Source organism: Lynx canadensis, chromosome C1 (genome assembly GCF_007474595.2).
Source record: "Lynx canadensis isolate LIC74 chromosome C1, mLynCan4.pri.v2, whole genome shotgun sequence".
Classification (NCBI taxonomy): Eukaryota; Metazoa; Chordata; class Mammalia; order Carnivora; family Felidae; genus Lynx; species Lynx canadensis.
Window position 1 is genome coordinate 9,895,230 of NC_044310.1, and position 13,034 is coordinate 9,908,263.

Consider the following 13,034-nt stretch of genomic DNA (forward strand, 5'->3'; position numbering starts at 1 on the left):
AGAAGAACTTAAGCACCTGTTCATGCCCATACAGAACTGGCTGGTCATCTTTCTTTCTCCAGTGGTGTATATGTGCAGGCTTCTTTAAAGCATGGTGGTCTCATGGTGGGCTTACATGGCGGACAGCTTCTCCCAAAGCAAGTGTTCCAAAGTAATGAGCAGGAGCTCCAGGACCTCTTATGATCTAGACTTAGAAATCCCAGAATGTCACTTCCACCCCTCACTTGTGGTGAACCATGTCACTAAAGTCAGCCAGACTCATGGGAGTGAATTTATTCTCTACCTGTCAATGGGAGGAGTAACAAATGTCAAGATCATTTTAATCTGCCACAGAGGAAGGCAGGCATTTAAAAAAATAATCACATAAATAATGATTGCAATAGAAAAAAGCGCAGCCTTCTTCATGGTAATCAGGACTTCTTGACTGCCAGTGACAGAAAATCAACCCAGATGGGCTAATGAAAAGAAGAGAATCTGCTGACCCACCTCACTGAGAAGCCTGTGGCTGAATCCCAGTGCTGTAAGGATACGGTCAGGAATCTCTGTTCCCCTATGTCAGCGATAATTGTCTGTTTGCTCAGGTGATTTTACTCTCGGGTGGGGGTGGGGGGGGGCTTCAAATGATAAGTACAAAGGCTGCCAGCTGCTTCATACTTCTATCAGTTTAGCAATTGCAACCAAAAAAAAAGAGAAGCTACCTCTTTCTCAATGGTTCTAGCAAAAGGTTTTGGGGTTAAATCTGATTGGCCACTTGTAGGTCACATGCCCCCTCCTAGGCCAATCAGTTGCCAGGGAAATGAAAAGCTTGGATTGGCCAGGTTTGACTGTGTGTCTATCTCAGGGATCTCAGAATAGGATCAGCCCTACATGAACTACAAGTGGGGGGGGGGGGGGTGAGTGTGTCCACAAAAGGAGAGACAGTTTCTTTTAGGAGAAGACAACAGAAATAGATGCTCACCAGACAAATACACAAAATACCCATTACACAAGCCTAAAAACACAGGATGGCCTGCCGTGAAGATTAGGTCTACACATAGACGCAAGGGGGTAAGCTATTCCTCCCTGCTGCCCTAGCCTCCAGTCAGTCAACTTGCAGTTATTAAGTTTTCAATGTGTACGAAGTGCCAGACAAGTTGTAACTGGGATCACAAAATGAATAGACAAGCGGGGGACGTAGGGGTTCCAGGGATCTGGAGGCTCATCAAGGAAAAAGAGATGGCCACTAGGTGGCAGTAGCAAACACAGGCTCTCTTGGGTGAGGCTTTGACAGGTTTGGGGTTCCAGGAAGTCCCTCGCAGCAGCAGGAGACCTTCCAGAAGTAAGTGCAGGAGAGGAGGGCAAGGGAGCTGCCAGGGGAGAGGAGAATTCTCGAGAGGACTTCTGCATCTAGGTGACGTCCCGGAGCAGCACCGTGGGGATTCTGTGGGTCAGAGAGCAGCAGTGGTTTAAGAGGCTTTGTGCTACGGGCTTGTCTTATCTGTGGCTAGCAGACATTAGGTGCAGTTTTGTAGGGCATGCAAAGCAGATGGGCTCTAAATAGCTAAAAATCTGCTTATTTGGGCTATATTTAAAACAAGTGGATGTGTAAAAATTTCAGTTTGGCACCTGCTGGGTTTTGAGTTAATGGGTCTCAGCCTGCAGTGAAGAAATAAACCACCCAGGCCAATATGCAGACATCATCTTGGCTGATTTATAGTACAAGGAGTTACTAATTATCCTCAATTATAAACATAGTAACTAGTTAACGTCAGCAAGTTAAAGGCTTGAGGTATAAACTGTGGGATGAGAATCATAATAGCTAAAGTCTTGTACGTACTCATCACGTGACAGACGCCGAGCTGCGTGCTTTGTGCAAACTGTCTTATTTAATTCACAGACAGCTCTAGGAAGTAGTTCCTGTTACTGTCCCCATTTACAGATGGGAACACTGAGGGGTCAAGTCAGTCATTCAGGGTCATACAGGTGGAGGGGCAGACAAGATTGAGACCCAGGCAGACTAGCTTCAGAGCCCACACTCTCAAGCATCTTCAGGGAACTGGGTAACCTTCCTGGCCTACGTCTTCACCTGTAAAAGTAGCGAGGATTACCAGGTGATGCTCCATGCTCAGCCTGTCACTGTCCTTCTAGGCTTGCTCTGGGTGGTGTCCCAGGTGGAAATACATCAGTGTGAGCTCCTTGGCTGTGTCCTCCAGGAAGTGGTGAGAATGGATCAAGGGAAACCAAGGGACCAGACCGGCAGCTGGTTAGCTCAAGAAGAGCGATAGGCGTGGGGTGGAGCGTCAGGTGGAGGCGGTCTAATGTAGGGATTGTGCGCACAGGCTCTGCCTAGGCATGAATCTGCCTCCCTCACTGACTAGGTGCATAATCTTGGGTGAGTCACATCATCTGAGTGTCTTCCTTGGTAAAATAGTAGCTAGAACAATGGCACTCACGTCAGTAGAGTTGTGATTAAATCAGACAGTGCCCCTTAAACATGCAGCCCAGTGCTTGCCAAATAGAGTTGCCCATAGATGTTTGCTGTAATATTTTTACTACTACTAAGTATTCTTTTTTTTTAAGGTTTATTTATTTATTTTGAGAGAAAGAGAGACAGAGGGGGAGGGGCAGAGAGAGAGGGAGAGAGAGAATCCCAACAGGCTCCACGTTGTCGGCACAGAGCCTGACGCGGGGCTCGAACTCACGAACCGCAAGACCACGTCCTGAGTTGAAATCAAGAGTGGGACACCTTAACCGACTGAGCCAGCCCAGCACCCCACTACTAATTATTATCGGTGTAGCAACTGTGTGATGGAGAGAAGACGTTCCATGGGTAGAGAAGCATCTGAGAAGGGCTTCAACTCCTAGCCATTTTTAGTACACGAAATGTTTACTGTGTACCAGGCATCCTGCCATCTGCTTGTTTTACATTTGCTAAAAAGAAAAAAAAAGTCTAGACGTGTTCCCTGCCTTTACTTTCATTGTGCCCCACTCAGCAGCAGTTGCTGCTATAAAACCCCACTTGTGGTGGTGTCTCCAATGACGTTATTCTTTCTGGATCCGAAGTGTGGTATCCTGGCAAGATCGTGAGAGCAGCCGTTGGAGAATTATGGCCTTGGGTCTCATCTCTGTTGCGTGAACCTCTCGGAGCTTCAGATTCCCCATCTATAATGGATCTTTAACAATAACAGCAGCAAACGTTTATTAGGAACTTACAATATGTCAGGCACTGTGGGGTATACAATAACTTGTTCAAATTCACCTACTTAGTAAATGTCAGAGCTGGGTATGATTCGGGCTTCTGACCCTAGGTCCACATTATTAGTGACTCATCACTCTGCACAAAGGTTTTAAAAGCCCCTGACATATGATAGGTGCTCAATAAACTGTAATTGTTGTCATTATTATTATTATTGTAGCTAGTAAGAGGGGCAGGCAGGATTGAGACCGAAGCCAACTGGTTTTAGAACCTGTACTCTCAGGGCACCTGGGTGGCTCAGTGGGTTAAGCATCTGACTTCAGCTCAGGTCTTGATCTCACGGTTTGTGAGTTTGAGCCCTGCATCAGGCTCTGAGCTGACAGCTCAGAGCCTGGAGCCTTCTTTGAATTCTGTTGTCTTCCTACCTCTCTGCCCCTCTCCTGCTTGCATTCTGTCTTACTCTCTCTCTGTCTCAGAAAAAAAGTTAATAAAAACATTTAAAATTTTATATATATAAAAAAAGAATCTGTACTCTCGAACCAGTTGTATTTATTCACTCAGTAAACAATCCCTGAGTGTCTTGTCTTTGCTGAACACCATCAATAACTAGTGAACAAGATTCTATTCTTGCCTTCAAAGGAGTCACCCTCTAGTCCAGAGACTATGAGACCGCATTCACTAGGCTATGCTCCAGTAACTAATAACCCCCAAATACTAGTGCTTTCCAGTAGCAAAAGTTTGCTTTTCCTTCACATGTTTTCTTCATCCTGGGATCCGAGCTGTACTTACAGCAAAGGGGGAAGAATAATAGGGGAACCGTAAAATTGCTCTTAAAGTTTCTGCTTGGATATGGCAATAGTTTGTGTCTACTCGTGGCTAAAGCAAGTCACTTGGAAAAACCTGGTATTATTTAAGGCAGGAAGTATGTTTCTCCACCAAGGAGAGTCACTAGGGAGGGTTCTGTAGGAATAGGTTCAGAGAGGAGCAGTTTTGGAACTAATAATTAAATCTATCACAGTTGGCTTTTTAAGCAATTGTGATACGATATGGTAGGTTCTTTAATGGAAGTGTCTATTCTTTGAGCAGAGGAGGGAGTGCTGACTTCTTTCAATTTGTCTTTTGAATTTAGAACAAAGTGAAGTTTAGAGCATATTTTAGAGCCTCAGTTTTCTGGAACAAGAATAGAGAGAGCTATAATAGATGCATTGAGAACCCAAAATTCACTAGCCTAGTTGGAGTAGAAAGCACTGATAGTAATTTCTCCTTTCCAAGAAGTGATGTAAGGAGTTTTGTTGATAGCCATGTCTGCATGTCTATAAGCAAGGGGCTTGGGAACTAGGGTATCCTTGGAAAGACTTAGGGAGGCGGTCGTGTTTTTGAGAACCTTATGTCCTTGTATTGGGAGGTAAGGGGGAAGGAAGGCAGAATGGTGGTGGAAAACATGGCATGAATCATGCAGAGATTGGCCCTAGACTCTGGGTACGTTATTTGAATGCGTACTCAGTTGCTTTCCTTACCTGTGTCCCAACTTTCCCGTTTGTAAAAAATGCACAGTGTTTAAAAATTTACCCAAAAAACCATTTATTGCTGTTTTTAACTTTCTACCATGGAACTCACCTTAGATCTGGAGCCCACATTTCCACCGATGGTAACTCAGTCACCTCTCATTGAAAACTTAGTATCTTTTCTGGAGAGATATCAGTTAACTTCAGATTGCTGTCTTTACCCTTTTTCCCTTCTTTTTGGGTTCTCAGGAGGCTTATGTATTTTCCTGTCTTGGGCATGTCTATTTGCTCTATGAATCTCCCTCTGGACACTTCAGGACTCAATGGAAATGTCTTCATCCCCAGGGATGCTAGAAAAGACTGTAGGTTGGGCAATGATGGTGGTAAGGCAGTAATGCTATCTCAGATCCTCAATGACTTAAAAGGCCATATGGTTATCATTTCTACTCTAATACTGGGTGCGTCATATTGGCATGTACAATGAAAGAATGCCCCACCCAACTGCCCAAGGCAGGATGTAAGACATTAAGAAGTCACTTTGGCTTTCAGATCCCCAAATCTACCTGGGTGTTTCTACTCATCTCCTTTGGAGAACGAAGATTCAGGGGAGGCAGGTATCAGGCCCGATACTTTCTTGTTCATCTCCGTTTTGGCCAAGTTCCTCCCCCAGCCCAGGACAGGATTTGAGAGTCTTCCTGTGCGGTGAGGAACTGCTGTGACATCATATCCTGTATTCTTCCTACTATGTGGCTTATAGTTGCGACTCTATGCTGTGTTTTCCAAGTTTGATTCTCCATAGTTCGAAACCACCATTTATTAATTGTTATTTATTGTTTAGTACTTACTGTAGGATTTACACTATGCATATCTATCAACACTGTCCACCTTCAGATAATATAGCACGTTATGTATTTGTGAACATTCTTATTCTTGGTACTGTTGTATGGTTTACTTTTTTTACATATGTTATCAACCCCACAATACATTATTGTTTTGCCTTAAACCATCTATTATCTTTTAAAATAATTAAACGATGAGAAAGAAAATGTCTTTGTTACATGTCGCTCCTTTCAAGTATTCTGGGTTTTTTTTTTTTTCATTTTTGTAAATACAAGTTTCCATCTAATGCTGTTTTCCTTCTGACTAAAGAAATTCCTTTCACGTTTCTTTTAATGAAAGTCTACTGGTGATAAGTTCTCTCAATTTTTATCTAAAAAAAGTCTTTATCTCACCTTCATTACTGAAAGATATTGTAGGTTATACAATTCTAGGTTGACAAGCATCTTTTTTCTTTTGGTATTTTAAAGATGCAAAGATTATCTTTTGGTTTTCAGAGATTCATATGACAAGTCTGACACCTTTCTTACCTTTGTCCCTCTGAATGCAACATGCCTTTTTTCTCTAGCTAGTTTTAAGATTTTCTCACTGTGTGTGTGTGTGTGTGTGTGTAGCAATTTGATTATAATATGCCTTGGTACAGTTTTCTTTGTGTTTATCCTATTTGGGGTTTCCTGAGATTCTTAGATTTGTATGTTTATAATTTTATCAAATTTGGAAAACATTTTGTCCATTATTTCCTCAAATATTATTTTTGTCCCTGCCCCCACCCTACCCCCAGACTCCAAGTATGTGTATGTCAGGCAGCTTTATATTGTCAAAGAGGCTCTATCTGTTCATTCCAGAGAGCTTTATTACCCTAATTTCAAGTTCACTGGCCTTTTCTTCTGCATTGCTTAATCTGCTATTAATCTCATTCAGTAAAATTTCATTTCAGATATTGTAGTTTTCATTCCTAGAAGCTCCATTTGGTTCTGATTTAAATATCCTATTTTTCTCCTCATTATAATCATGCTTTATTTCACAACCTCGGACATGCAAAACGTATCCATAAAAGCTGTTTTAATAGCCATGTTTGCTAATACTATCACTTGTTATTTCTGGGTCTGTTTCTATATACTGATTTTTCTCTGGGATATGAGTCATACTTTCTTGCTTCTTTACACGTCTGGTAATTTTTTATTGAATTCTGAGCTGTATGAATTTTGCATTTCTTGGGTGCTAGATTTTGTTGTACTTCTATACAAAAAAGAATGCTCCATTTTTTTTTTTTCTTTCTGGCAGGTATTTTAGTTACTTGCAGATCAGTTCAATTCTTTCAGGGCTTACTTTTAAACTATTTCTGGATAGGCCTAGAGTAGCCTTTATTCTATGGCTCATTTAGCTTCATTTCTAAAGCCCGATCCTTCTGGAGTCTGTACCGAATGTGCCCTGAATTCCAGCAAAGGCCATCATCCGCTTCGGCTGATGAGTACGTGAGCAATGTGTGTCCCTAGGAGACCTCTTAGAATTGTTTGCCTTACAGCTGCCCAGACTGTAACTCTCCACTCCTGGAACTGTTTCTTGCCAAGTCACGTAGGGTTTCATCCTACTCAGATACGGGATTGATATTCCGCCAACAACTCAAAGGGACCCCTTTACAGATTTCTAGAGATCTCCGTGCCTTCCTGTTCAGTTCTCTGTCTTGCAAACTGTAGCAAGAGTAGCCTTCCCAGCCTCTGCCTTCTCAACTCAGTGAGATCACCGGGCTGTCCTTGGGCTCCTGTTCCTGTGCTCAAGTCTGGACATCCCCCCTTTTATTTTCTTTCAGAATGCTTGGTGATGATAGGTCTCAACTCCCCCCCCCCACCCCCACTTTTCTCAAGAATCACCCCCTCTCCTGCTGTCTGTTGTTCAAAGTCTGGGAATATTTGTTTCTAAGATATTGTACAGTTTTCTAGTTAGTTGTGGCAAGAGGGTGATCTGAACTGTCATACTCCCTCCTAGTGAGGAGCAGAAGTGCTCAGAGTTACTCTATCGTATACTAGTTTTTGATGATAACTTTCATCTTTAGAATTGTGGTTTTACAGTAGTTTTCCTGAGAACGCGTAGGATTTACCTATTCTTGGTTGCAAAGGATAGATTTATCTGAAACTTACAGAAATTCTATAAGGAAAATTCTAATTCAAGGAAAAATAAGGACAGTAATTCAATAATATTCATCGAGCGCCGTCTATTTGCTGGTCCCTGTCCTGGTTGTTGAGGATTTAATCATAAACAAAGATTTAAAAAAATCTGTGCTCTTACTGAGGGCACTGTAGAGAAGGTATAGAAAGAGGCAACAAGCATAATAAATAGGTGAGATCTGAAAATTTGTAACAGGTCAGACGGCAAGCGCTATGTGAATTATAGAGAAATAATAATCCCCCCAGCACACATGTGGCACTGATTGGAAAACATGGCCTTTGTCCCTTCATATACTTTAATGATAGAGGCCATCTGCTTAGAGGTAAAGTTGCCAAGTATATTACCATAAATGTCAATCTACTCTAGGGCTGTCCCCTCGTGTCCTGTGAATCTCTGTAGTTTACAGACACTTAACACAAAGTCATCTTCATGGAAATGTTTGCTGGCTTGTTTCTTTCCAGTTTTCTCAGCAGGACATTGGATGCTCCTTGAGGGTAGGCATTATGTCTGCCTTCGCCTATGATTATATCCCCAAGCACTCCATAGGTTTGGCATTGGGAGACTGCTCAGTAAATATTTGTTGGTTGTTAAACACAGGTGAAGAGATTTTCGTGGATATACTGGTTTCTTGATACCTGCCCTGGTTGGACGTTATATACATACTCCTACCTCTCTGCCTAAAAGTATGAGCCACTGGGGGCACTTAAAAATAAACTGGGACGCCTGGGTGGCTCAGTCGGTTGAGCGTCCGACTTTGGCTCAGGTCATGATCTCGCAGTTCGTGGGTTCGAGCCCCGCGTCGGGCTCTGCGCTGACAGCTCAGAGCCTGGAGCCTGCTTTGCATTCTGTGTCTCCCTTTCTCTCTGCCCCTCCCCTGCTCATGCTGCGTGTGTGTGTGTGTGTGTGTGTGTGTGTGTGTGTCTCAAAAAAAAACATTAAATAAATAAAAATAAAAGTATAAGCCAGCTTCTCTTTGGAAGTTACCTGTTATGATCACACTTTCCTTCTTTCTCTTTTTTTTCCATAGCTGTGCAATCATTGTACACCCTAAATGACCAGATATCCCATTTTATTGTCACCAAGTCAAAGGCACTGGAAGAGGACAAAGACCCCTTCCTACCCACTGAGAAGGAGACTCTGAAGAGTTCCATGATCCTGATGAGGCACCTCTTAATGGACGCTCAGGTACAGAGATTAACAGAGAAATTCTGTATAGAGTCGGCGGTGTCCTTTTTTTTGTTTTCTTTTTAGTAGAAGTGGGCAAAAATGTCTGACTACCACGCTTATTGAAAACTGCCTTTGTGATGGACGTCCATGTAGCAGAGATTCTGATCTATTGGGTATTGGATTTCTGATTAGGAATTACTTAGGATTTGGTATTAAAATAGCTTGGTTTTAAGTCAAAGTAATGGGGCTTAAAAATAATACATGTGTTGTTTCTGAGACTTCAACAGATCTCTCCTTAGCCTTGGAAAAGTGAAAATCCATTTACATACAGACTTGGCAGGCCTCAAAGCCGGGGAAGGCTTTGGAGCGGAGCAGCGCGTATCCCAAACAGCATCACCGAGCAGCTAATGAATATTTTGGTACATTTGATGCACCCCCAGTAAGCGAATCGGCACTGTCGTTTCTTTTTTAATGCCCGCAATGAATTAATTACAGAAGGCATTTAGCCCGTTGCATGCTTTTGTCGAGATGTTCTTCTTCAAGGTTTCTCCTTGTGTACTGTTTTATTGAAATATTTAAAGGTAATCTGTCTATTCCTTCTGGCTTTGTTGGTGGGTCTCTCCAGATACGTTGCTAGGCAAACACCAGGTGGTTCACTCGAGTTGATAGTTTTCTGTGTCAGTGAAGCCAAGCCGAACTAGATTTTATTGTCATTTCTACCTCTCCAGGATCTAGAAATGTTTCAGCAAATGTTCTTTGGTTTTGGTGATTTTGTATCCGTTTGCCCCGGAGCTTTCTTCCTGAGCTTGTTTTCTGTTCGACAGCCGCGAGGTCAGAACGGTGGGCGGTTTCCTGTCCACTCGGTATCAGATTTTGAACTGTGGTTCCTTTGGTTTTGTTTCTACCATGGTGGTGTTTTATGTTTTGTTTTTTTAAAAAAATCAATCCTGAAGCCTGTATCTTGTACCAGTAGGACTTTAACTGGCAAGGCTTTTGTGCGTTTCTCACCTGTCAATGTTTGAAGCTGCCCCATGGGGTTTTTGAGCCCCTATGTTGCGATGGCCCAAATTATGCAAAGCCTTTCATTTTTACTCACCGTTCTACCTTCTCCCCTTCGTTATGAGCATCCCATTCGGTTTCTCCTTTCTTCCTGAGCCCGTCTGTCGGAAAAAGGAAAGATTCCGAAGCTCTAACAGCCAATTGTAAAACTCGGGGGGGGGGGGGGGGGGGGGAATTTAGAACGATTTACCAAATAAAAGAAAGCAAAGCGTTCCTGCAAGGATTAGCTTTCCTCAGTGCCTAGACCCAGTCCTACAACTAACACCCCCAGCCAAGGGAACTATCCACGTGAATCCCAGCAATACTGTGTAGAGTCTAGAGTTCGTAAAATCTCAGGAAGTAAAATATGATTCATCTTTTCTCTCTCTTTCACTAGTGTCTAGAATGGGATTTCAGAAATGTTCAACATCGCTTAAGAAAATGTTTTCAGGGGCGCCTGGGTGGCGCAGTCGGTTAAGCGTCCGACTTCAGCCAGGTCACGATCTCGCGGTCCGGGAGTTCGAGCCCCGCGTTAGGCTCTGGGCTGATGGCTCAGAGCCTGGAGCCTGTTTCCGATTCTGTGTCTCCCTCTCTCTCTGCCCCTCCCCCGTTCATGCTCTGTCTCTCTCTGTCCCAAAAATAAATAAACGTTGAAAAACAAAAATTTAAAAAAAAAAAAAAAAAAAGAAAATGTTTTCACCCCTGAATGCTAGATTCATTTGACAACTTTCATCCTAGATGGTGTTGATCGCAATTCCCCCCTCTCCTTTTTTTAATCTAATGAGACTAAACTATCCCATACAATGTGATTACTGTGTGGGACTGTTTCATTATTTCATTCTCTCCTGACCCCTCATCAATGCCTGCTAGAATTTTACACTCAAATAGCCAGATAAAGTGGAGTGGGGTATGGTGGTTACTCCTCGAAGTCAGACCTCCAGAAGGAGGCGGGTCGAATCTTCTTCCTGAGCAGGGCAAAAATAGAAAACCAGCTCGGAAAGTGCTGTGATGTCTGGGCCCATTATTTCTTTTGCCTACTTCTGTTTGAAGCCTCTTCCCTCTTGTCTTTGAGACTAATATAGGATGAGGTAAATTGTGATTAGTTTGGTCTAAAAATACCACCCTTGTTGCTTTTTTTTCTCCAAACCACTCACTTCTGGAAACATTATTTGTGGTTTTCTCTATGTCCGTGGCTGAAGTCAATTAGAATCATGTTACCTAATGCCCCCAGGCTCAGATCATGTCCCTAAGATTAGCGTTGCCACACTTATAACATGCTAAGAAACCCCAACATTTTGGGTATGGGCGATATGTGGTTTTCAGTTTTGAAGGAGACATCTAGAGATACATGATTTTTTTTTTTTTTTTTTTTTTTTTTTTTTTTTTTTTTTTAAATTTTTTTTTTTTCAACATTTATTTATTTTTTGGGACAGAGAGAGACAGAGCATGAACGGGGGAGGGGCAGAGAGAGAGGGAGACACAGAATCGGAAGCAGGCTCCAGGTTCTGAGCCATCAGCCCAGAGCCCGACGCGGGGCTCGAACTCACGGACCGCGAGATCGTGACCTGGCTGAAGTCGGACGCTTAACCGACTGCGCCACCCAGGCGCCCCTAGAGATACATGATTTTTAAGAAGACTCTTTAATGAGCATTTTTGGAAATGGAGCGAGTTTCCATTCATGTTTTGACATTGCTTCTTACCTCAATTGGAAAGACGAATGAATGTGCTTAGTTCATATTCTAAGTTCATCGGTAACGGGAGGTCAACAGAATGTGAATTCTGTGTGCCTCCTTCCCTTCAGCTGCATTTTGTGATATTAATAGGTGTGCAGTAGGTTTGTGTATGGTAGGACGTAAGCTTCTCAAGAGCAGTAACCACATCTCTTAACTTGGTTGGTATAATAGCCTGCTCGCTTCCATACCCGGAGGACTCTTAATAGCATTAGATGATGATGAAATACTCTGACATCAGTTTTCGAGTTGAATGAAGTCAGGCACAAAGTATTCCAGAGAACCTGGAGGCTGCTTTCGAGAGCAACTGCTTAAAAAGCATAATCGATTCAAGTCACATCTGTCTTGGAAGCAATAAATCCTGCTTAGGAGAATGTCAAAGGCAAAAGCATTGTTGGGCTATGAAATTCTACCTCTGAGGATTATAAAACAGTATGCACACAGCAAACACATCTCCCAAGTATAATAGGGGTGCCGGGTATGATTGGCAGGTCTGACAGTTCATTCTACAGAACGGAAGTGAGAAGGAACGTCTCACAGGGGGAGCCCCCGAGGCCCACAGTTACTTATTCATTCCCTAAATGTCCGTCTGAACATTGAGGGGGTGTCTGAAAGAGGCAGGGCTCCCCTGTTTGCATTCCATTCCCCTTGTCGTCTGCGGGCCCCCCAAATTCAATGACATGTACCATTCAGACCGCATTTGAAACCTGACCTTGTGGCTTTTGTTCCTGGGAGCCAAACTGCCGACTCAGCCTCATGAGCAATTAGATTCATAACGCCGAAGAGGTAGTTCTTTCTGGTAGAGATTAATTCTTTTACTCATACTGTGTGACTCCGCATGCTAAGAGGGGTTGATTACAGCCAACTAAATCTCCTGTTGGCACTCCTCTCTTTCTTCCCCCCAAAGACCTCATATCATTATTTATTAAGGGGTGCACGAATGCTTGGGAAAAGAAGAAGATCGCTTTGTTGCCACAGGGCCCTCTGCTGGAAGGCTGGGCGCTACAAGGTGGAGACGGTCCCTTCCCTGTGGGGTCTCCTTCTGCAGCCACAGCGGCTTGGAGGGGCCTGTGTTCCGTCGCCCAGGCCTGGCAGAGCGCGAGGCCCTTCTCCATGGACCCTGGCCTGGATTTGAAGGCAGGGCTTGCGTGCAGCAAGGCTGAACCCCGGGTGCACCCCTCCCAGAGGTCCTTCTCTAGGAACGAAGGAAGCAAGACTTTAAAAATAAAGATAGGGGCGCCTGGGTGGCGCAGTCGGTTAAGCGTCCTACTTCAGCCAGGTCACGATCTCGCGGTCCGTGAGTTCGAGCCCCGCGTCGGGCTCTGGGCTGATGGCTCAGAGCCTGGAGCCTGTTTCCGATTCTGTGTCTCCCTCTCTCTCTGCCCCTCCCCCGTTCATGCTCTGTCTCTCTCTGTC

The 13,034-nt window shown here is 43.6% G+C and overlaps 1 protein-coding gene across 1 annotated transcript in view; it reads left to right on the forward strand.

Moving 5' to 3' along the window:
• Positions 1-13,034, forward strand: part of LOC116738288 — a 618,526-nt gene that overhangs the window by 246,884 nt on the left and 358,608 nt on the right. The window contains exon 2 of the mRNA XM_032594571.1: positions 8,711-8,868. Within this exon, the coding sequence (XP_032450462.1) occupies positions 8,711-8,868 (158 nt within the window). The remainder of the gene's footprint in view (positions 1-8,710; positions 8,869-13,034) is intronic.